Here is a 22084-nt window from a genome sequence, read left to right as displayed (position 1 = left end):
GGGGGTGGGGGCCGGATGTGCCAGGAGGGGCTCTCCCCGCCAGGGCCCTCCCTCCCTGACTCAGCCTCTCCACCCACCCCAACCCGACCTGGGAGCGAAGGACAGGCCACTCAGGCACCTCCAGGTCTCGGCTGCGCTGCGGCTGTGACCTGGGGGGCGGGTCTCTCCTCGTCCCTCCTGACCAGCTCCACCTCCGTCTCAGCTACTGACACTGACGCTCCCGCCTCACCATCTGACTCACCCTAATTCTTACTCAGCTGCGGTCCCTCATCACCTAAAGTAAACAAACAAATCTATGTATGGCAAAGTATATCACAAATTTAATGACTGAATGACAGACTGGCGAGAAACGTGCACTGATGCCCGTACCATGGGTGTGCTCACAGCTGGAGTGCCGAGCACAAGTCCCAGGAGACGAGGGTCTCTCCTGTGACCTGCCTGGCTCTCACGCTGGGCCTCCTTGGGGAGGTGGGTTATCAGTAGTGATAGCACGCAGCCCCCAGGACCCTGTGACGTCTGACTCAAGCGCTGCCTTCTCCACCAGGACGGCTCCGTCACATCTGCGTGGATGGCCTGGTGCCAGAGGAGGGCCCCCAGACCATTAGCTGCTGTTACCAACAGCTAGCTCTTCCCCTTCCCCATCTGAGGACGTCTGTGTCACCTGCCCACCCTGAGGGGCCTGGCAGCTGGCAGGCGGGCCCTAGAGAGCTCTCTCTCTCTCTCGGATTTGTGCTTCTAGACCTGAACATCCACCTTCCTTCCCAGTCCCCTCTACGAGCTGAGTCCCCAGTTTGAAGGGACGTCTGGGGGATTTGGCGTAGCCGCAGGCACCTTGCTGGAGCCTGGCACAAAGTAAAACTGCTCAGATACCACAACTTTCCTTTTCTGAAGTCTCACTGAACAGCCTGAATGTCCCTTGGCCCCTTGTAGCTTTCACTTTCTGTGTCTGGCTCTAATTCTGGTTGACCCAGAGGGCAGATCTGAGACCCAGGGGTCAAGAGTCAGGGGCGCCAGGAGGCCTTGGGATCTCTGCTCACTCTGGACCTCATGGTTGGAGGCAGCCTGGAGGCCCCTCAGGCTCGGATGGGGAAGGATGCTGTCGCTGCAGTGCCCAGGACCTAGTCCCCGATGCGCCCCGCCTCCCCGACCCCTGGCCGTGCCCTCCCGCAGACAACCCTTTTCCGTGTGTCTACTAGGGGAGCACGAGCTGGGTGTGGGGGCATGGGAAGGCGGGACGCCTGGGTTCCCACAGGCCAGTGGCTGAGTCACCAGGCGGCCATCTGGCTCTCATTAGCCTGGGGAGGCAGGGGGCTCCGTGGGGCGGGCCCTGTGGCTGGCTGGGGCAGAGACGAGGGGCAGCCTGTGTGTGTGGGATGACTCAGGACCCATGATAACAGCCTGTGAGTATTTGGGGAGTGTAAACAGGACAGGGAGAGGGAGGCAAAGGAAGTGAATGAAGGGAAAACTGTGGCTGGGCAGAGGGGGGCCATGGGCTGTAAGGGGAGAGCTCCCCTCCCCTACACCCCTCCCCCCACACCCAAGCTGGCAGGCCCACGATACCCAGCGTGCCCCTGCCCACTCCTCCCAGGCCAAGGTCCCGATGGAGAGGTGACACCTGTGGCCACCTCTGGTCTTACCCCCGCCTGCAGCGAGGTCCCACTCAGGGGGCACACTGGAGCTGACACTGAAACCCAGAGTGATAAAGGCTGAGACCGGGACGCCACAGGGGCTGGGAGATAGAAAAGGACTGGCGGGGAGAACCACAGGCCCACGAGGCTGAAGGATGGAAGGGAACTTAGAGGCAAGGAGCACTCAGCACAAAGGGGACAGGTAAAGGACTGAGGCCAGGACCGGGAGGGCAGACAGTGAGCTGCTCTGGGTCCCAAGGGCCAGCCCGACCCCAAGTTGGGTACCGGTGTCAGCCTGGCTGGCTCCAGCCACAGAGTCCTGCTGCCTTGTCAGGGAAGGACCTTCGCCCTGCAGTGGGGGCGGAGGCCAAGGCACAGAGAAAGGGGGAGAAACAGAAAGGCCGAGAGGAAACAGAATGAGGTGGAGAGAGGGAGACTCGGAAAGCAGGACACAGAAAGGCAGGGAGAAAGTGACGGAACGACTGAAGACCAGAGCTGGCAGTGAAAACGGGGAGGCAGGGCAGGATTGGGAGGGGCGGGGGGGTGGGCCGAGAGCTGCAGACACGGGCGGAGGGGCAGCCTCAGATGGGACCAGACCCAGAGGGAGGCCGGCGGTGTGGGCGGCTGCACGGGGTCCCTGAAGCAAGTCTCTGAGCCAGCCTCCCACCAGCTGCCTCATTTGGGCCGGGACAGGGTGGGTGGCTGGGCCGTCAGTCCCCGTCTGGCTCTGGGCTGGGCGCATCCTCAGGCTCCTCCTCATCGAAGTACCTCTCCTCCTCATCCCGAGCCACGATGTCCAGATTGTCGAAGTCGGGGTTATCGTCCACCGCGCTGTGGAAGGAGGGCGCTGTCAGGGGCTGGCTCTGCCTGGGCCCCAGTCCCCACCACTGCTCCTCGCCCTCCAGAGAAGCAGGGGACGAGGCCCCACAGTTGGAGGCCACAGGCCACAGCTCCGAGCCCCAGCTGACCCTTCCTTGAAGGGGACGTTGGGTCTCCCAGGGCTTCCAACAAAAGGCGACATTTTCCAAATCAGAGATTTTACATAAAACTTCTGGTTTCTCTTGAAAAGCTGGCAGGTGTGACGTCCTAATGCTAGGGCCCACATTGTCAAGGCACTGGTTCTCACCCAGGAAGGCACTGTCCCCCCAGAGGACATCTGGTTGTCACAACTGGGGCCTGCTGCTGGCTGCCAGTGTGTGGAGGCCAAGGGTACTATTCAGCATGCTGCTGCACACAGAACGGCACCTTCCCCCGCTCCCCGCAAAGAATTATGCAGCCCCAAGATCAATAGTGCTGAGGCCCAGAAACTGCGCTAAGGTGGCAAGTGACCCTAACCTGTGAGGAACCTGGCTCCACTCTGAACCCCCCGCCCCCAACACCCCCAGTCAAGCTCACTCCCGTGCAGGAAGCCCCATCCCGTGATGAGACCTCCTGCCCCCCCCAGGAGCCTCGCCAGGAACCAGGTTCGCTCTTCCCCCAGGTGTCTGCCGCTCCCCACCTCCACTGCCTGCCTCACTGCTCTCTGTGCTCAGAGGGCCTTCCCGCCACCGTGTCACCCGCCTCCTCACCTGCCCCCTTCGTTGTTCTTCATGGCCCATCATCACTAAATGCTTGATGCTTCGTTTTCCTCACTGCCTCCAGGGCAGGCAGCCTCTCATCAATTTTGTCCCCTGCTCTAGCCCCAAAGCCTGGGCACAGCAGGCACAATGAGGGGACCACTTGGCGCTCTGCCTAGTAGAGCCCTCTGGGGGGGCAGGCTTTGGTCCCCACTGTTCCCCATTCCTCACGACAGGCCTGGGTTCTCTCGGGGTTCATGGCGGCAGCAGTGTCCTCACTGGGGGCTCCCACAGCCCAGGCTCTCTGCTCACTACTCTGTGGGCACTTGGGTCGCAAGGCTGGCCCCAGGGGGAAGTGGGCCCGCCAGGCCCAACTCCGGAGCTGGGCGAGTCCGCGCTGCTGCCGGGCGCCCAGAGGGCTGCTAGTTCACGTGGCATCAGAACTGGGTTTGAAACCAGTGCCTCTGTGGCCACGCCGGTGTTCAGCACCACCGGCCTTGCCAACAAAGCCCCTTACTTTTGATTCTGATGTCTCAGCCTCCTGTATCCTCCCTGATGACAAAGTCCTTCTCGAGTCAGGTGGCCCATGTGTCCTGCCCTGGTGTTACACTGGAGAAGTTACCCACTGGCACCACAGGGGCAGCCACCACAGGCCCTTCCCTGCCACGCAGTACTCTGCCAGGGGTTACTGCCGGCAGCACAAGGTCTGGGGTCCTGGGGGCACTTGTGAGGCCTGGGGGCACTTGTGAGGCCTGGGGGTAGCAGCATCTTGCCAGGCCACCCCACCTGCCAGGATGGAAGTGTTTCAACGCTATGTCAATACTGAGCTGCATGTCAGCCCTGCTCATTCCCTCCTTACATTTGGGGAGAGGACTGAGGCTCTCAGATGCACAAACTAGTCCAGGGTCACCCTCTGACCTGTGGTTGATCTGAAACCCTGAGGCTGGCAGACCGGGAACTGTTCTGAGGCTCCATGGAGGTGCCTCAGGTCTAGCATGTGGCCGACGCCTGTGAGGTGCTGGGCTGGGGGACAGGGAGGTAGGGGCACGGGAGCACCTGTAGTCAAAGTCTCCGTCCTTGCCATCCAGGAAGCGCTGGTGCATCCGGCTGGTGAACTCCTCCCGCAATATCAGCCGCTCTTCTGAGTCAGGGACCCAGACTTCTGAGTCTTTGCCGGAGCTCTGGTCTGCAGGGGGAGATATCCATGGTGGGGGTGTATGAAGGACACACGCGGGCAGACGCTGGGCACAGTCCAGAGAGAGCTGCTTCTTGGTGCTGGGCGGCACCAGGAACATAGCAGTGACCAAAAAGCTTCCAGCCCCTGCTGTCCCAGAGCGTACACTGAACACACAATGACAAGCCAGTGCTCTGGGGGCTGCAGAGAGTAGGGCCAGAACGGGGCGCCTGAAAGGTGGTGGAGGGAAGGCATTCCTGGCAGAGGGAAAGGCAGGTGCAAAGGCCTGGAAGCGAGGGATTGCCTGGTGCTTTTGAGGAGTGGGGACATAGATGCTGGAGAGGCTGGGAAGGGCCAGGGCACAGAGGGCACTTGGGTCAGGCGGGGGAGGGACTCGCTGTCTGCTCGTGCAGGTGGGACTCAGCCTGGGCCATGGAATGGGAGGTGTGCAGGCCCAGGACTGTGGAGTTCAGGTACTAGAGCCTCCCTGCCACTGGCCCTCACCTTCCTTGTCACTATCCTCTACCTCCTCCTCTTCCTCCTGGCAGGCCTCTTCCTCCTCCTGCTGCTGGAGCAGCCGTTGCTGCAGCTCCCGCTCCTGGTAGGACTGGAGCAGCAGGTCGGAGAGCGGGCAAGCGGGCGTGCCATGTGAGCCGGGCTTGGGTGGCTGGTGGGCTGGGGTGCGGGCGCTGAGCTCCTCCTGGGTGAGGTACTGCCCGATGTACTGCTCGTACAGCAGCGGGGCCCGGAACCGCATCTGCTCGTCGCTGAAGTACTCGCCCCCTGCATGGAGAAGGCAGGGTGGGCATGGGGTTGGGATTGTGTATAGTGTGACAGTGTCCGTGTGTGAGTGATCGTACTGGTAGGAAGATATGAGCACATGCGTGCGAGTGTGCACGAGTTCAGATATGTAGGAAGATAAGCAGACGCCCGAGGTCGTGTGGGCACTAGTACTCATGCACGCATCTGAGGACCTGTGCTCGTGTGTCCCAGCATGTCTGCACACAGTCAGACCCACAGACACCCTGGCTCATGGCACCGGTGGCCTGGGGCCTGCGGACAAGCACCTGCCCACACCCTCCCACATGTGTCAGGGCACTGCCACAGGCACCTATACCTGGCGTGCAGGATGATGCAGGCAGGTGTACACACAGGCTATAGGCTGTGTGCTTGTTTGCTGAGCCCCATCTGGCTGTGGTGCACACATCTGGAGACCCCTGCACTGCTGGGCACCTAAGTGTACATCTGTGTGGAGCCGGCATGTGTGTGCACGGGATCAAGTAGGGCAGGGCGTCTGCCCAGGTGTGGTGTGCCTGCTGGCCTTCTAGAGCCTGGCTCTCACCTCTCCCTAATAGCTACCTTTCTGCAGCTACCCCCCAGGGAGGCCTGGCACCCTCACCACCCCAAACCCAGCTTCTCTGCATCTCCCCTGGTTGCCTATTTCTGCAGGGCAGCTCTGTCCCTCACGTAACAGTTAAACTGAGCTGGGTCCCTCCCACCTACTGGCCCTAGCCCGATCTTCGAAACACAGAGGAGGAATCTGCCAAAATCCTGGCTTCAGGTGTGACTGCCCTGTCCTGCCTTCCATCTTGCCTTCTCTCTTACCCCCGGCTTTGGTGTTTCCTACCAGATTGTTTCTCTCCCTCCTTTCCCCTGGCTGACTGATGCCCCTGTCTCTGGGTCTCAGTTTCTCCCCCTCCTTCTCTGACCCTGGTTTCTGTCACCCATCCCCCCTCACTCATCATCTCTCCTGTTGTCATTTTGCTCATCTGTCATTGTGTCCCACTCTTTCCATTTCCCTCAGCCTGTGCCGTCTCCCTAACCAGAAACTTTCTCACTCTCTGCTTCATTCACTCTCATCTTTCACCTTTAGTTCTGCTGTCCTTGGTCACAGAGACACCTGTTAGGCTGCGGTCAAACATGCTGATGTTTGCCTTCATGCTTTTCACATGTGTGCCTTGTTTACGAGGGCCTATGTGTCCTCAGGGTCACAGACATGCCCCCTAGGTATCCAGCAATGCCTCTGTATTCAGTGGGAGGGAGGGATCTGATTTTCCTGAGAGATAACCAGCCACCACAGTGCAAGTTGCTGTGCCCTTGGCCCACAGACCTGAAACGGTACTTCTGTCATTCCCACTTGCTTCCCCCAGATCCCTGTTTGTCTAATCTGCCCGTCTCACCCCATCACTTCACATTTGTATCAGTCTTCCCCTGTGTCCCTTGTTGCCACACTTCTCTCCCAGGATCTCTGTGTTTCTGCTCTTGCATCCTTCTTATTTGCTTTGCCTCAGTTTCCCTTCCCCTCCAGCCCATCTGCCCCCACACCTTGGATGAGCTCACGCAGGGCAGCGTAGCGCCGGTTACGCAGGCGGGTGCGCAGGGTGCGGGGTCGGGCAGTGCCCTGCCGGGCCACCTCAGCACAGTAGAAGTCAGCACGATGGTCACCACGCAGATGGTCAAAGCAGGTCAGGTGTTCTTCACGAAGGCCTGTGCGGAAACGCTCCAGGAACACCAGTGGCTTCTCGTGATAGAGTTGGCCCAGGATGGCCACCTTCTCCTGCTCAGTCAGGTCAGGCTCTCCCTGCTGCTGGCTGCATACGGGCAGGCGGCTGGCAGCCACAGCACGAAGCATAGCGCTCACTTCCGTGGTCTTGGCCCCAGAGGAGTCGTTGTCCAGGGCCCTTGGCTCTCCTTCCGCTGCTTCTTCCTTGTCCAGGGGTCTGGATGGAACCGGCATCCAGCTCAGCTCTCCCCAGTGCCTAGGACTGGGGCCCATGCAGCCTGTGGGGGAAAACGGAGATTTCTTAATCTAGGGACAGGAGTAGGGGATGGGGAGTGGGTGCTCAGTCCCTCACTCACTTCACATTTACCGAGCACCTACTCCAATCTGGGCACTGTGTTAGGCCCTAGAGACATCACAGTAAACAAGAAGTTGACATTTTAGTGGGGGACACATAATTAAAAACATAATTACTAAAAACATATTGTGTGTTAGAAAACATACAGTGTGTCTGGTGTTTCCAAGAGCTGTGCAAAAAAAAAAAAAAAAAAAAATCAGGTGGAAGGAGAAGGGATGGGGAGAGAGGCTGCAATTTTAAGAGAGAAAGCTTGCCAAAAAAGTGACATTTTAGTAGAGATGTGAGGTGGTGAGGGACTGAGCCATGAGATTTCTGGGGAAGAAGAGTCCAGGCAGAGGGAACAGCCAGTGCGAAGGCCCTGAGGCAGGAGTGCATTTGGTGTGGTTACTTGGTCCTTTACCACCTCATTCACGGATTCACTCAATTCTTTGCCTTTTCTTAATACTTTCACTGACTTGTTCACTCACTCACTCATTCGTCCTTTCCTACTCATTTACAATTCATCCAACTACCTTTCAGGAACTGTAAATCTACTCAAGGCCCTGAGCTGGGTAATGCCGAGGAGTCACAGGGAGAATCCAATCCAGCTCCTGCCCTCAAGAAGCCTCCAGTCAATGGGGGAAATAGGCAAGATCAAAGACAATACAGGAACTGGAAAGAAGGAAGCTGAGCACTAGGCAAACCTGGGTGAGAGCTGCTTCTTGAAAGCAGTGGGAACTGGAGCTGGGCTGCAGCAAGCAGGAGCCAAGTGAAGACAAAAAGTACAGACAACTCCTTTAGGTAGTTTGGCTGGGATGGGGAAGAGCAAGGGGGTGGTGAAGGTTGCGGGTGCATGGGTTTCAGGGAGGGCTTTACTCACTGGCAAGAAGAGAGTGCACTGGACCAGGGCAGGGCCTGTGGAGGAGGGGACAGGAGGGGTGGTGGTCAGACAGATGCCTGGGAGGCCAAGTAGACAAGCCCTGGGCTGAAGGGCTGGGAGGTGAGAGAGGCATCCAATTAATATTGGGACTCTGGCTCCTGGACTAGTCAAGCTGTGACTCGAACGGAGATGTGGATGAGGAGCAGGTGGGAGGGAAGATGCTGAAGCCAGGTTGGGACATACATTGGGGGGACACCCCAGGGGAGACCTCTAAGAGACCGGTGGTACCTGGGACTAGACTTCTCAGGAGAGAAGTGCTGGGCTGGGGGCAGGGTTGTGAGTTACAGACCCAATACAACAATTAAAGCTGAAGGAAACAAGGGGTCATGGGGAGGACAGGGAATACGTGTGAGGGATGAGAAAAGGGGTTAGGAAAGAGCACCAACCAGATGTGCAGAAGATATGCCTGTGAAAAGCTAAAAAATGGTCCCCTAAAAGATAGCCATGTCTTAGTTCCTGGAACCTGCAAATGTAACCTTATATAGCCAATGACAACAACAAAAAGGTCTTGCAGATGTGACTAAGTTAAGCATCCCAAGACAGGAAGATTATCTTGCATTATCCAGGTGGGTCCTAAGTGCTATCCCAACTGTCCCATAAGAAAGAGCCCAAGATTTGACACACATGGAGGAGATGGCAGTGTGAAGATAGATGGAAGTGGAGATTGGAGTGACGTGGCCACAATCCAAGGAATTCCAGAAGCTGCCAGAGAGTGGAAGAGGCAAGGAATGGGCTCTCCCCTAGAGCCTTTGAGGTTGCCTTCTACGGTCTTGCTGACACCTAAGTATTAGCCCAGTGATACCAGTTTCAGACTTCTGGCCTCCAGAACTGTCAGAGAATAAATTTCTGTTGGTTTAATCACCTAGTTTGTGATAATTCATTATAGCAGCCATAGCAAACTAATAGAGGCTGACAAGAAAAAAAATTGGAAAGAAGGGTGTCAGAGAAACCAAGGGAAAACATTAAAGAAGACCCTGGCTGGTGTGGCCCAGAGAACTGAGTGCCGGCCTGTGAACCAAAAGGTCGCCAATTCCATTCCTAGTCAGGACACGTGCCTGGGTTGCAAGGCCAAGTCCTGGTTGGGGGCCTGTGAGAGGCAACTGATCAATGCATCTCTGGCACACTGATGTTTCTCTCCCTCTTTCTTCTCTTCTCCCCCTCCCTTCTCCTCTCTCTAAAAATAAATCTTAAAAAACAAAACGAAACACGTTAAAGAAGGATGGAAGGGTCAATGGCATTGAATTCTCCATGTGTTCTAATGAGAAAAAACTGAATGGGGTAACACAGGGAGGTCACGGGGCACCCTAACCACAGCAGTTTCAGAAGGTCAAAAGCCAGATTGCAGTGGGTGGGAGGTGAGCAGGTGGAAGCAAGTATGGGTGACTCTTTGGGAGAGAGAGATGGTTTCTGGAAGGGAACATGGGATCAAGGGACAGATTTTCTTTTTAGTTTAAACGATTTTATTATGTAAAATTTCAGACATGCACAAAAGTAGAAAGTTCAACCCTTCACCCTTCCATCATTCAGCTTCAATAGTGACCAATTCTTGGCCAGTGAGGTTTCTGCCTGCCAACCACATCTCACCTTACATGGGATTATTCTGAAGCAGCGTGATGGAATTTTAAAATGAGTGAAACAAAAGCAGTTTAGATACACATGGGAAGGCATCAGGAGAAGCAGAGACTAAAAATGCAAAGGAGACAGAATGGGGGAGCACAGAAATAGATTAAGGACCCCGAGGTGGCAGATGGGACTGTGACCTTTGGGGGAAGAGGAAGTGGAATGAAATGGGGGAAGCCGCTAGTCTGGGATAAATAGAGTTTGCATGGGTCAGGAGGAGGGTTAGTCCAGGGAAAGGGAAGGGTCAGTTTGACAAAATGAAAGAGGCAACTTGAGAAAGCAGGGCTGGCTGAGACAATGGTAGAGTAAGCCCGAGGCAGGACAGAGGTTTACGTTACCTGAGAATTAGCCTGTCAAGGAATTGGCTTAGAGTCGGACACGGAAAAGGGCAGACTGGAACGCGAAAGAGGTTAATATCGCGGGAGGGGATGGGGTAAAGGAGGTCAGCCCGCAACAAGAGGGGTGAATCTGGACAAAGTGGTGAAGGGACAGGGTGAGCCTTGGGCAGGTGTATCACTATAAAGAGTCCTTCTTCGCACTCTGGGAATCATTTCCCAAAGACATCGCAGCCCCATCCTCCCCGCGCCTCAGAGTCGCCCGGACCTCACCTTCATCGGGTTCTCTAGTCGTCGCCGCAGTCGCCACAGCTTCCATCCTAATTTTTTATGCTTATTTAACCGCCGCGGTAGGCTCAGCACAAAAAAGTCAACCCCATACCTTCAGCGGCCACTTCCGGCTGAGCACACTACCGGGTCCCGATGCTCCGCTGCTCCCGGAACCAAAGTTCCGGGCCAAAGACGGACCTTCCTATGCGCATGCGTTCCTCGCTCCGCAGCGGGAAAGAAAAAGGGCACTTGGGTCAGAGGGGCCCTTTCGTTCTGCACCCTTCAACCCCACCCACACTCTGAGCTCCTGGAATATTGGAGTATCAGGAGGGAGATGAACTATTGTTCAACCTGTTCACTGCTGGGACTCCAGAGCTTGGCACGCTTAATTTTAGAGGGGATGACTTGTTAGTCGAATGAGAAACACTTCAAGGTCTCAAAGGGTTTGTGCTCTAGTTTAGGCCTCAGTCTATCCTCTTCTTTCTTTACCATTTCAGAGAACATTTATCAAGCTTTGTCTTTGCTCTTTCATCACACCCATTCCCTGGCTAGCATGAGATAGGTAGTGAGGACTGGGACAATTTGCAGATGTGGAGGGACAAAACCGTGGCCTTAGAAAACTGATTTGCCTTAGGTAGGGATTCATAGTGTTACCACAGTAGACCGACATGTCACCAGTGACTGCCCTGAGTGTCAGGGCTCATAATGGAGCGAGGGGACTAATAGCGCTGCCATTCTGGGGGGCCAGGGAAGTCTTTTGGGAGGACAAGACGCCCAAGCTGAGATATGAAACATGAATTAAGCCGAGACATATGGAGGTAGGGAACAGTCTCGTGCAGGGGGATGGGTCAGGCAAAGACCCAGGAGGAAGGACATGTATGGATAGTTCTGGTTGCTGCAAGGACTTCGTATGGCCAGGAATAGTAACGAGTTCCAATTGAAGGCCTTGACTGGGATGCACTGAATCGAGAACCTCGCAAATCTTTATGCAAAATTCCACGAACATGTAGATTTGACTCATGACATTTATAGATTCTTCAAGGGATTTGCGACTCCTGGGAGCAAACCACTTATCCGGAGTTCAAAGGAGAAGCAGCAAAAGACGAAGCCAGTGAGGTCATCAGGGGCTATGCATGGGGCCTCATACACCATATAAAGTAGCTTGAGCATCTCTGTATCTGTGGGGAAGGGGCAGGGGTATTAGGGTGAGACTCGTGGCAGGGATCTGTGAGGCTGGTACAGTAATGCAGACACATGCTAGGAGCAGTCCGCAGCCCCAGGATGTTTGCCACATGGGATAGGTGGGGACTGCGTTTAGACATACTACCAGGCAGCCAGCAGAGGGGGCGGTTGCCCAACATATGGACTAGAGTCCTTAAGAGGATTCCGAGACTAGTGGATTGGAGGCCCTCCCTGAGCAGGGAAAGAGGGGCACTTAGTCTGGAGTCCTTTAGTCCAACTAGCCACCCATCTTGACTCTTCTTACTTCAGGTATCCCACCCTAACCTCAAAATGAGTCAGCCTTTCTTTTTTTTTTTTGTAACCTGTGTCCCCTTCACAAGGTTGAGATACTTCCTGTGCAGGATGAGATGGGGCTGAGCTGGCCACTCTTGTGCCTCCAGCACTGGCCCCTCAAAAGGGGCCAGGAACACAGCATGTCCAGAGGGAATGAATAAATGACCCACGTTGCTGGGGAAGGATGACAGGCTGTGGGAGTGCCATCAGAATGTCCTTTACCCTGACTTACTCCTATTTAAAAATATTTTCACTTCTTGCCATATTGATGTGGTGGTTGTCATCCAACCAGGTAAGTCTGCCAGTTTGCTTCTGGGCCAAGGCACATGCCTGGGTTGCACGTTTGGCTTCCAGTTAGGGTATATACAAGAAGCAAACAATCAATGTTTTCCTCTCACATTGATGTTTCTCTTCCACTCTTGGAAAAATATCCTTTGCCCTGGCTGGTGTGTCTCAGTGGATTGAGTGCTGGCCTGCAAACCTAAGGGTCCCTGGTTCCATTCCCAGTCAGGGCACATGCCTGGGCTGTTGCCAGCCCCCCAGTAGGGGAAGTGGGAGAGGCAACCCCACATTGATCTTTCTACCTTAAAATCAATCAATCCATCCATCCATCCATCCCCTCCTCCCCCAGGAACCGCCCCCCCCCCCCCCCCCAGGCTTGGTGCTATCATCAGTTATTTCTGGGCTGGGAGCCCAGGGTCCAGGACTGCCTTGGCCATGCTCTGTACCCCAGCACCATCCAGACCAGGTAAGGAACTGAGCAAGTACCTAACATATTGGCTGGATAGAGGCTTCTGGAATCTCCACTAAACTGGACCCAGGTGCAAAGGCAGAACTATCCTACATGCAGCTCACAGGCCAGGCTTGGAGTGGAAAAGCAGTCGCACCCAGTGATGACCCCCAAGAGATCAGCCTCGGTGCCCACCCCACTGGCCTTACCTCACCCTCCACACCTAGGGACCTGGTTCTGTGCCTTCTATACAGAATCCTGGAGATTTGGGGCTGTGAGTGGACAGGATCAGAGAACCACTTCAAAAAGAAACTAGTGGGTTTTAAACTGAGCCCCAGGTTTAAGGGGGCAGCCCCAGCACCAAAAACAGGGCCAGGCACATGAGTCCCTCCATAAGAGTTTAATGAATGAGTAAATAAAGTCCCCTTGAAAAGGCCCCACCCCAATTAAAGGCCAACTGCAGTAATGCTTCCAGGTTTCAACCCTTCTTCCTTCCTGCTAGGAGGTGCCATGTTTTATTGAAACAGAACAAAACAAAACAAAACAGGGCAAACACATTTCTTAATAAGTGCAGTTTGTTAAAATCCTGTTAAAAACAAATGGGTCAAGGGGAAGTAAAAATAATCAGAGGATCACTGTAGGAAAAATGTTTAGGTCTGGCACATGGGAGATCTCTGGAGAGGAGGCAGTGGGAGAAATTTCATACTCTGAAGGGAAGGAGTCCCCTCCCCGCACCTCCCCTTCTTCCCTCTTGCCCCATTCATCCCACCAGAAACTACCAAGACGCCTGGAATAAAAGGTTTCAAGTTCAATAGTCACACTCTCTCCAAATACAAAAAGCAGTTACAATTCAACTCAACACAGAAGCTTGTGTGCAAAGTTACGTACGGGAAACTGAGACATCGTATAAAAAGTTAGGTTAAAGATGATTTTGTGGTTTTGTTTTGAGGGTGTGGCTCTTTGTTGGTTGCTTGAACTCAGCAAAGTAACAGTTATCCTGATGAAATATCAACAGCCGACCCACAGTAAAAACAGACAAATTCTAAAAATTAAAAAAAGCATAATTACCAAAAAAATGTCACTGCTTCCTCCCCCACACTTTGCTTTTTAAATTTTTTTTTTTAAATTTTTGATTTTTTTTTTAATCCTGAAAAGTAGACAGTAAAACAGCTCCTGGAAGAATTTACAACCAACTGCATGAGGGCCTGGGAAGCTGAGAGGCTGGAGCAGGGCTGGGACAGTGGACAGGAAGGGCCCCCCAGTCACTGTATGACCAAGGGAGGGCAGGGGAGGGGTGCCTTTAGTCAAAAAGGAGGGAGAAAAAGGAGGAGGAAGGAGATAGGGAGAGAAAGAGAAAATAAAAGGTCACTGTTGTTTGTTTGAATCCAGAGAAAAATGCCCAGCCCTGTGGGAGAAGAAGCCCCTCAGAAGGGAGGCAGCCCTGGGTTGGCCTGTCCCCCAGCACCACAGGACCCTGTGGGGCAGATGAGGGACCGAGGTGGGCGCTGGTGGAGGAAGCCGGCAGGGGCCTCCGGGTCACACTGCTACTGAGTGCTCGTGCCCCCCTGTGTGTTCCCGGTGTAGCTCCCGTAGTCGTAGTTCCCGTAGTAGGGTGGCCACTGGCCCTGGTTCTGATAGTACTGGTTCCACTGCTGGGCATACTGAGGAGAAACCAAAAGTACCAAGTTGACTCTCATCCAGACCTGTATTTGGCTCCTCCCCTCACCCCTCTCACCCAGGGCAGAGATGGGTGCAACGACAACAGCTGATACACGGGTCCCCTGATAGAGAAATCAAGGCACCTAGGGAGAACAAGGGACTGGCCTGATATTGGTCTGGTCAGCAGGTAATGAGGGACCGAAGCCCCGTCTCCTGGCCTGCCAAGTCTAAGCCCTCAAAGGTGTAGGTAAATTCCACATTCAAAATACTTAACCACAGGAATGGTGGGCTAGCACCAATCATCAGAATGGACATGGCGATGGTGCTGAGACAGGACCAGGAGGCCTTGCTGCACTGGGGGGTGGGGCTCAGATACCAGCTGTTTAGTAGCTAGAGCAGAAGTGGTCACCACATGAATCGACTACATCAGATGGATGCCTTCAGGCTGCCCATCTTCTTTGGATAAGCAGGGGCTCAAGTCTGGGAACACACATCTACAAGTCTCTCCATTCCACAGCCTCCACCCACCCCACCCTGCCCGGTACCTACCTGCTGATACTGGTTATAGCTGGGCTGAGGGTAGGTCTGTGCAGTTGGGGGCGGCGGCGGGGTATATGGGGCCGGGGTGTAGGCACCGTAGCTCCCATAGTTGTAGGCAGGTGGTGGTGGAGGTGGAGGTGGTGGAGCCGTATAGCCCTGGCTATAACCTCCCTGGTTGTAGGGTGGCTGGCTATAACTTGGCTGGAAAGCAGGGGAAAAACACAGGAGAAAAAAACAGGGCTGTGAAAAGGCCAGCTCAGTTGAGATGAAGGAAGAGCCTTTGTAAGCAATGGGCCCACAAGAGACTTCCCTAGTGGAGGTAGAGGACGGAGGGGGAGGTGGGTTAGCCACATGGTGGGACAGGCAGGGCAGGATGCAGGGCTGTGGTCTGGATTCTAATCTGAGACCCTGAGGGAATAAGGCACATTTTGAAATTACAAAAGAACTACCCTTCAACTGCCTTGCATATCCAATAAGCTGGTGTGCACGAACCACTGAGTGCTCAGTAAACTGGTAGTCGTTATGAGAAGAGCTGCTGAGAAAAGTAGTTGTAGCTGTTTCCTCAGGGTGTCCTGTGTGCAGGCTGGATCATCACCCCACCCCACCCCCACCAGCCTCACAGTACTGGGGAGGAAGCTCAGAGTCAGGGAAGTGAGGTCGCTGATTGGGTCAAGTCACATAGCTAAAAAGTGGCAGAACCAGGATCTGACCCCAGGTTTGCCTAGTTCCACAGCCTGCCTCATGAAGCTGTAATGCACCACCCACCTCCACAACAAATCTAGGATGTAAGTTCTACTATAGCTCTAGTCTTTATGAGAAAAATGAAGTCCAGAGAGCTGAAGCTGTCTGTCCAAGGTCACAAAATCAGAATGTTTTAGGTCTGGGGTTTGAATTTGTGCCTGCTCAACTCCTGTTCTATTCTGGTTAGGTCAGGAATAGAGAACCATTCATCTGTCTCCTGGCAGCTGTTCCCAGGCCTGGCATGTGGAAGGTAATTCAGGAAATGGCTGCGCAATGAAAGGGGATTGCTGATTGACAGGGGTCTGTCTGGAGCTGCTCCACATGAAGGCCTTCAAGCAGAGGGCAAATCCTCTCTAACCTTAGGGCCTGCCTCCACATGCTGAAGACAAGGGGATCAGACCATTCCAGCCTGGGCAAGGGGCAACTCCAACTAGGTGCTCTCTTGGGGATTCAGTGAACCAATGACAATGCCAAGAGAAATGCACTTGCTGCACGGACCCACAGGCGGCTGGGAGCATCCTGGTTAACAGTACTCTGTCTGGGAGAAAGAAGGGCAGAGCCGGAGGTGGGAGTGGACACGGACTGAAGCAGGTGCTGGGGAATTCCCTGGTCCCACCTCATCTCACCTGTGGAGGGCTGTAGCTGCTGACAGTGGGGGTGCTGGTACTGGCAATCGAGCCAGGGATGTTGCTGTTCTTGCTGTAGCTGACAGCCCCTGGTGGGTTCCGGGCAGGGCTGTAGCTGGGTGGTGGCGGTGGCTGCTGTGGTGGTGGCTGTGGCGGTGGTGGCTGCTGAGGAGGTGGTTGCTGCTGGGGAGCTCGGTTGTAGCTGCCTCGGTTGTTGGAGTTGTTGTTATCCCGGCTATTGTTACCCCAGCGGTTCTGGTTGTAGCCACCACCTCCGCTCCGGTTGAAACCTGTGTTGGAGAAACCAGATGAAAGGCCTGTCATTCTTGAGTTGGACCTGCAACTTAAGAATGGGCTGGGCTGACCTGGTGACTGCTGCAGTCCCAGTGTGCCCAGGTACAGAGCAGAAGTTCTGTCCAATGAGCAAACAAAACACCCCCTCTGGGAGCCCCCAGACCCCTGGGCACACTCCCCCATTCTGCCTTGGTTAACACTTAGTCATCACTGCTGGCTGAAGGTTTGTCTTGGTTTCTACTGTGTGCCAGCATCTTGATAATTATTTAATGAGTTGGAAGAGATGTTCTGGAAGAGGGGCTGCTAAGCACAGAAGACAGTCCTTGGAAGGTTTGTCCCAATGGGCCAGTCTCTCCTGAGCCCTCATGCAGTTGTGTCTCGAGCCTGAGACCCTTCCCTCTTCCAACTCTTATTGGCCTCTGGACCTTAGTGTGGGCATCAGCATCTCAGGAGACCTTTCTTGAGCTCTGCTCTCCTGCCGACTGGCTCCTTGGGCTTTCCAATTAAGCCCAGAAACCTTTTGGAGTGTCACTACAGGGTGATGTGTGTGCCTAGGTCACGACTGTTCCAAAACTACCCACTACAAGACTGAAACATAGTTGTGCATGCCTGTTAAATTATGATTATACACTTTATTGCAGAGACAGCCTAACTTAGTCACAAAGAACTTAGGCTTTGGGTCACCTGATCCCAATTCTAGATTTAGCTGGGCAAATTAACCTCTCTCAGCACCTTTCTACATTTGTTTTAAAACCAAAAACCAAAAGCAGGCCTAACATTTGTCTCAAACCAAGCCCTGAGCTGGGACCCAGGACTGGCAGTAAACTCAGTCTGGCCCCTCATCTCAAAGTCAGATGGTAAGATTCACAAAAATGGCAGCAATGAGATACCCAGATGGGCAAACGCCCAGGGGAGCAGGACAGTGGGAACGTCTCTCTGAGGCCCCAGAGTCTGACTCATCCTGGCTCTCCCCTGGAGTGCAGCCCAGGGCTGGTGCTAGGGAACCTTCACCTGCTGCCTAAGTACACAGTCACCGAGCCCAGCTCTGACCCAGGAACCAGAAGTGCGGAGAACTCACCTCCTCGGTAGTTGTTTCCTCCACCACTGCCTCCCCCTCGGTTCTGGAAGCCTCCTCGGTTGCCCCCCGGTGGACCTCGGTTGTCGTAGCGCTGGAAACCGCCGCCACCCCCACGGCCCCGGAAGCCACCGCCGCCTCGGTTGTCAAAGCGCTTCTCGGGGGGTGGCCCGGCCTTGCGACCCTCCTCGTTGTATTGCCTCACCAGCTTGTCTGCTTCGTCCCGCTGCAGCTCAATGAACAGCACCTCATCCAGGAAGTCGCCAACATCCGGCAACGTGAAGTTGGCTAGGAGGGGGGGCCCCAAAAGGAACAAGTCAGTAAGTACCTTTTGAGGTGTGGTGCCCTCCACAACCAGCACACTAGTGTAGTGAGCAAGAGAGGTGAGACAGGATCCCAACCTCAGCCTCTGACAATGGCCAGTGGCTAACAATGACCTCTTCTCCCTCTCCTGAAGGGGTAGCCAAGCTCGCCAAACCAGTGCTGATAAAGCTCCCTCCAGCCTCCCCTACGGAGTAGGTCAGGCAGGTGGGATCTGGGAAGCGAACCAAGGCTCCCTCAGGCAGCCCACCCAGTGGGGGCCAGAAGCAGGTGCCCGTACAGGCCTCTAGCATTTGCTCCCACACATTCCCTTCCTCACCCTGCTCCAGTCCCATCTAGTCTGAAAACCTTGCCACAAGAGAGATATGGGCAACGTTTCCATTCATAGCTGTACTAGATGGGGGAGAGACAAAGCAGAAGCAAATAGAGATAAAAAAAACAAATCGAGGGGCAGGAGAGGGAAAAACTACATAAGGAGCTTTTTTCCAAGGACCCCACTGAGATGTTCCTCTGGGAATCACTCATCTCCTACCTTTCATTTCCAAGACCGCGTGATCCGGGACATCTTTCCCTTCCTCGTCGGTTCGCTTTATTGTTCGGTCTTTTAGGTCCTCATCAGTGGGACAAATGACAATAGCTTTGCGCTGGAAGCCTTCAAATGGTCTCATTTTTCGTCTCTGAGCTGATCCATAAACATTTGTCTAGGAGTAGGTAGCAGAAGAGGCAAGAGATAGTACATTACAGGATGGTTTTCTCATCTATGAGGTGTTATGTGGGCCAAGGATAAGAAAAGGGCGCTAGTTCTTTTGAGCAGAGAAACCCAGGAAACTGCCCTGACTTGGGAGAGCGACTGCTGACAGTCACAGGGATTTCAGTGGTTGGGCTTCGCGCTTTAATCCTCTTGTTCCAGGTGCTGCACCTTACAGTGCCCCCCACCCCAAAGGAATCCAGGCCTTGTTTTATTGACGTCACAGATGTGTGTGTTTTACAGATTGAAGGCAAGACCCTCCACCAGCAAAAATATCACAACTCACTTCACTGCAGCAGTCTGGAACCGAGCCCACTGTATCTTCAAGGAATGCCTGCACATGCTCGTTGAAAAAATCCAGAGTACAAAACTTGAGAACACCTTCATCCACCTACTTCCAGTCTTAGTTGCCAGGGAGGAATTGTATTAAACTTATGTCCTTCTAAAAACACCTGTTATTTTTAACACGAGCTGAACCATACTAATCATACTCTTCTGCAGCCTTTTTTTTCATTTAATAGTTCTCTAGTATTTTTCTGTGCCAGCGTTCTCTTTTTAATGGCTGCATAGTATTTATAGAATGGCTATCATAATTAAGCAGCCCCCTCTAACAGTTGTGTAGACCGTTTTCCTCAACACTGATTCTTTTATTCCCTCAGTGCTTCTCTGAAACATCAGTCTCACCCACAAATTTCTAACCAAGAGGACTCACAAGGCAACAGCCCCGGCTTCTCACAAGTATAGTTTTAAAAAAGATTTTTATTCATTTATTTTCAGAGAGAGGGGAAGGGAGGGAGAAAGGAGGGAGAGAAACACCAATGAGAGAGAGAAACGTCAGTTGACTGCCTCTTGCAGGCCTCCAACCAGGGACCTGGTCCAAAACACAGGCGTGTGTCCTGACTGGGTATTGAACCAGCGACCCTTCAGGTTACAGGCTGGAACTTCATCCACTGGGCAACACCAGCCAGGGCACAAATGCAGTTTTGCCCTTAACATTCTCCCCCTTCCCCTAGGTGATGGGCAGGTGTGTACTGGGCTGGTGCTGGCACAGAGCAATGCCCTAGGACACATCTGATCAGGAGCCGTAGTAAGAATGACTTCTACTTATTGAATACCTCCTACATGCGAGGCTCCTTGGGAATACATACATGCATTTAAACAACTTTCAGTGGCCTGACAGGGGCTCAAGAGAAAAGCCACAGAGGGGACAAATAGTTTGTAAAGGGGAGTAAACAAAGGAACAAAAAGAGGTGTATTTTGAAGATGCAGCCTGGCAAAGTGGAAGAAGCCCAGGATCAAGTCTTGGTGTGAGACAAACTCACTCTGGCCAGTCCCTACAGTTGCTTCGCCTGTAAAATGGGAAAAAGCCTTCCTCCTGGGCTGGTGAAGACTAAGCAGGAAGAAGGCCACACAGCATAGACCCAGAGTGAGGACTCTGAGGTGGCCTCGAGCGGAAGCCATCTGGACCAACGCAGGCCTTCCGGAGGTGGTGTCCTGGCATACCCTGGTTCTAACCTGATTTGGTCAGTCATACCTGTGTGGCCTGGGGCAAGTGACTTCCACTCAAAGCCTCAGCTTCCTTGTCTGTGAAGTCAACCTACTGTGTATTTACTGAGTTGCAAGCCCCGGACAGGAACAATAGGAATGTCATACAGTCGCTATTAAAACTGAAGGAGTTCATGTGAGTAAAAGCTCCTAGTTAGCCCAGGGCCTGGCTCACAGCCAACAATCAACAAAGAGGAACCACCGTTGGCACTCGGTGGGGTACTGCTGATATTCTCATCGCAATGTTGATGAGGCAACCTGACCGAGGGAAGGTCAAGCTACTGTGTCTTCTCATCAGAAAGGCAGGAACAATGAGGCAAGGTACAAAGAACACAGGTTTTGGCGAAGAAGCTCACACCCAAAAATCCCAGCTGTGTCCTTTACAATTTGTCAGACTGCAGACAAGTCACCTAATTAGTCTGGGTCTCAAATCTCTTCATCTGGAAGACAGGGATCGTATCACTTCCCTCCTAGCTCTGGCAAGGATCTGCAGGTGTGTGGCAGAAAAAAAAGTCAACACATACAAGGTGGATCTGGAATAATGGCCCACAGGACTGACACTGTCCTAGAAGACCAAACAAAGTTAAGTTTGAGGAAAAGATGCGGCACAAGAGCTCCTCTTCTAAGACAGAAAGAACATGGCTGGGTTGTGGGTTGGCCTGAGGCCAGGGGCCCCAGGGCACGCCTGATGGGTGATTATGGCTCTGGGTACTAAAGTCCTCTAAACCAAAGGTCTCCAACCTCCGAGCCACGGACTGGTACTGATCCACGCCTGTTCAGAACTGGGCCGTACAGCAGGAGGTGAGCTTCAATGTAATGTGCCTGAATTATCCCGAAACCATCCCCTCCACCCAGGTCTGTGAAAAACAAAAACAAACGAACAAAAACAACAACAACAAAAAAAACAAACAAAAACAACAACAAAAAAACAAAACCCAAAAAACAACAAAAAAACCCCCCCGTCTTCCATAAAACTAGTCCCTGGTGCCAAAAACGGTTGGGGATGGCGGCTGTAAACCAGTACCTCCATGGTACACACACACACACACACACACCCCAGGCAAAGACGTTCTTTCCTATTCCCCAGGGCAAGTGTCTCAACCTTCAGGAAGGGGAGTGAGAGGGTGTGCGGGGGGCACACAAATGCTGTGTGATGTGGGCTTTGGGCACTGGCCCACAGGTCAGGTTACAGGACAGAAGTCAAGTCCCTCTTCCTACTGCTCTTCCTGGACTCTGTTCCTAAAAGCAGAGCAAAGGTGGCATGTGGTCACAGGAAGATAGAATTTGGGTTCCTCCAGGCTAAATAATGTTTTCTCCTGACACAAAAGCCTGAGTGGGCGGGTGCCTAAAAGAATGTGTCCCCAGACCATTTTGTGAACCGATTCCATGGTTTATATGTCCATAAGAGATCCTATTTTGATTCTTTTGAACCCAAAGATAAACACCTCCTGGAGGGTTTCTACGGGGCAGACCTGCTCTACCAATGTCCTGATGAGGGGCAGAGAAGAGAACACTGCCCAGAAGCCAGTCCCTGAAGATTCATGGGATGGGAGGGATGAGCGGAGAGCTGGCCTCTGCCCTGGGAAGTGGCTAGACTCTGAAGGATGCCTCGTCAGACACTCTGGGTCTGAGGTGCGGAAAACCCTGTTGGCCAGAGTTTCCAAGACTGCACCTCCCTCCCCATACTCCTTGGCTTGGGGAAGGCAAGAGTGTCTAAACTACACCAGCAGAAATGCAAATACTTGCCTTTCCTGGAGGAAAGGGAGTTAGCTGCTCATGGCTGTTGCCACAGCAAACACAGTGAGGTCAGAGACCCCGGGCTGGCCCGGGACTGCTGTGGTCACTGGGGGATGCTGGTGTCTGTTGCTAAGAGACCAGCACAACAGCTAGATCAGCTTTTCCAGCTGTGTGAGCTCCCTCTGCCTAGCTC

The 22084-nt window shown here is 53.6% G+C and overlaps 2 protein-coding genes and 1 long non-coding RNA gene across 5 annotated transcripts in view; all 3 read right to left on the bottom strand.

Annotated features, from left to right (window-relative positions):
* Positions 1-298: 298 nt before the first annotated feature.
* CCDC97 (coiled-coil domain containing 97) lies at positions 299-10582 on the bottom strand. 2 transcript variants are annotated; one of them, XM_036012078.1, is made up of 6 exons: positions 10364-10580; positions 8076-8110; positions 6684-7139; positions 4863-5141; positions 4241-4370; positions 2144-2459 (listed from the first exon to the last, which is right to left on the bottom strand). In XM_036012078.1, exons 3-6 carry the CDS (start codon positions 7132-7134, stop codon positions 2339-2341), a joined length of 981 nt encoding a protein of 326 aa, XP_035867971.1. In that variant the 5' UTR covers positions 7135-7139; positions 8076-8110; positions 10364-10580; the 3' UTR covers positions 2144-2338. The 2 variants fall into 2 exon arrangements, with proteins under 2 accessions (XP_028385319.1, XP_035867971.1); XM_028529518.2 differs by lacking the exon at positions 8076-8110 and having other exon boundaries at positions 299-2459; positions 10364-10582.
* Positions 10583-12993: 2411 nt separating this feature from the next.
* Positions 12994-22084, bottom strand: part of HNRNPUL1 (heterogeneous nuclear ribonucleoprotein U like 1) — a 34112-nt gene continuing 25021 nt past the window's right edge. For both annotated transcript variants that reach the window (XM_028530435.2, XM_036012077.1), the window contains exons 11-15: positions 18394-18562; positions 17544-17828; positions 16172-16461; positions 14814-15005; positions 12994-14266 (exon numbers count right to left, since the gene is read on the bottom strand). In XM_028530435.2, coding sequence (XP_028386236.1) covers positions 14150-14266; positions 14814-15005; positions 16172-16461; positions 17544-17828; positions 18394-18562 — 1053 coding nt within the window. In that variant the 3' untranslated portion in view covers positions 12994-14149. The remainder of the gene's footprint in view (positions 14267-14813; positions 15006-16171; positions 16462-17543; positions 17829-18393; positions 18563-22084) is intronic.
* LOC118497511 lies at positions 16750-17536 on the bottom strand. Its single transcript, XR_004900035.1, has 2 exons — positions 16921-17536; positions 16750-16890 (listed from the first exon to the last, which is right to left on the bottom strand). It is a non-coding gene; the product is annotated as an uncharacterized LOC118497511 (long non-coding RNA).

The sequence above is a fragment of the Phyllostomus discolor genome, chromosome 12 (assembly GCF_004126475.2).
Source record: "Phyllostomus discolor isolate MPI-MPIP mPhyDis1 chromosome 12, mPhyDis1.pri.v3, whole genome shotgun sequence".
Taxonomy (NCBI): domain Eukaryota; kingdom Metazoa; phylum Chordata; class Mammalia; order Chiroptera; family Phyllostomidae; genus Phyllostomus; species Phyllostomus discolor.
Note: the sequence above shows the minus strand (reverse complement) of the source record. Positions and strands in the feature narration are given on the sequence as shown.

Bases quoted from the DNA above. Each gene is read 5' to 3' on its own strand.
- CCDC97 (XM_028529518.2), bottom strand. From the start codon at position 10,409: ATGGAAGCTGTGGCGACTGCGGCGACGACTAGAGAACCCGATGAAG. The intron at 4,371-4,862 runs GTGAGGGCCAGT...CTCCCCCTGCAG, and splicing joins AGAGGATAGTGACAAGGAAG to ACCAGAGCTCCGGCAAAGAC. The intron at 2,460-4,240 runs GTGCTCCCGTGC...CTCCTTCCACAG, and splicing joins GACGGAGACTTTGACTACAG to CGCGGTGGACGATAACCCCG.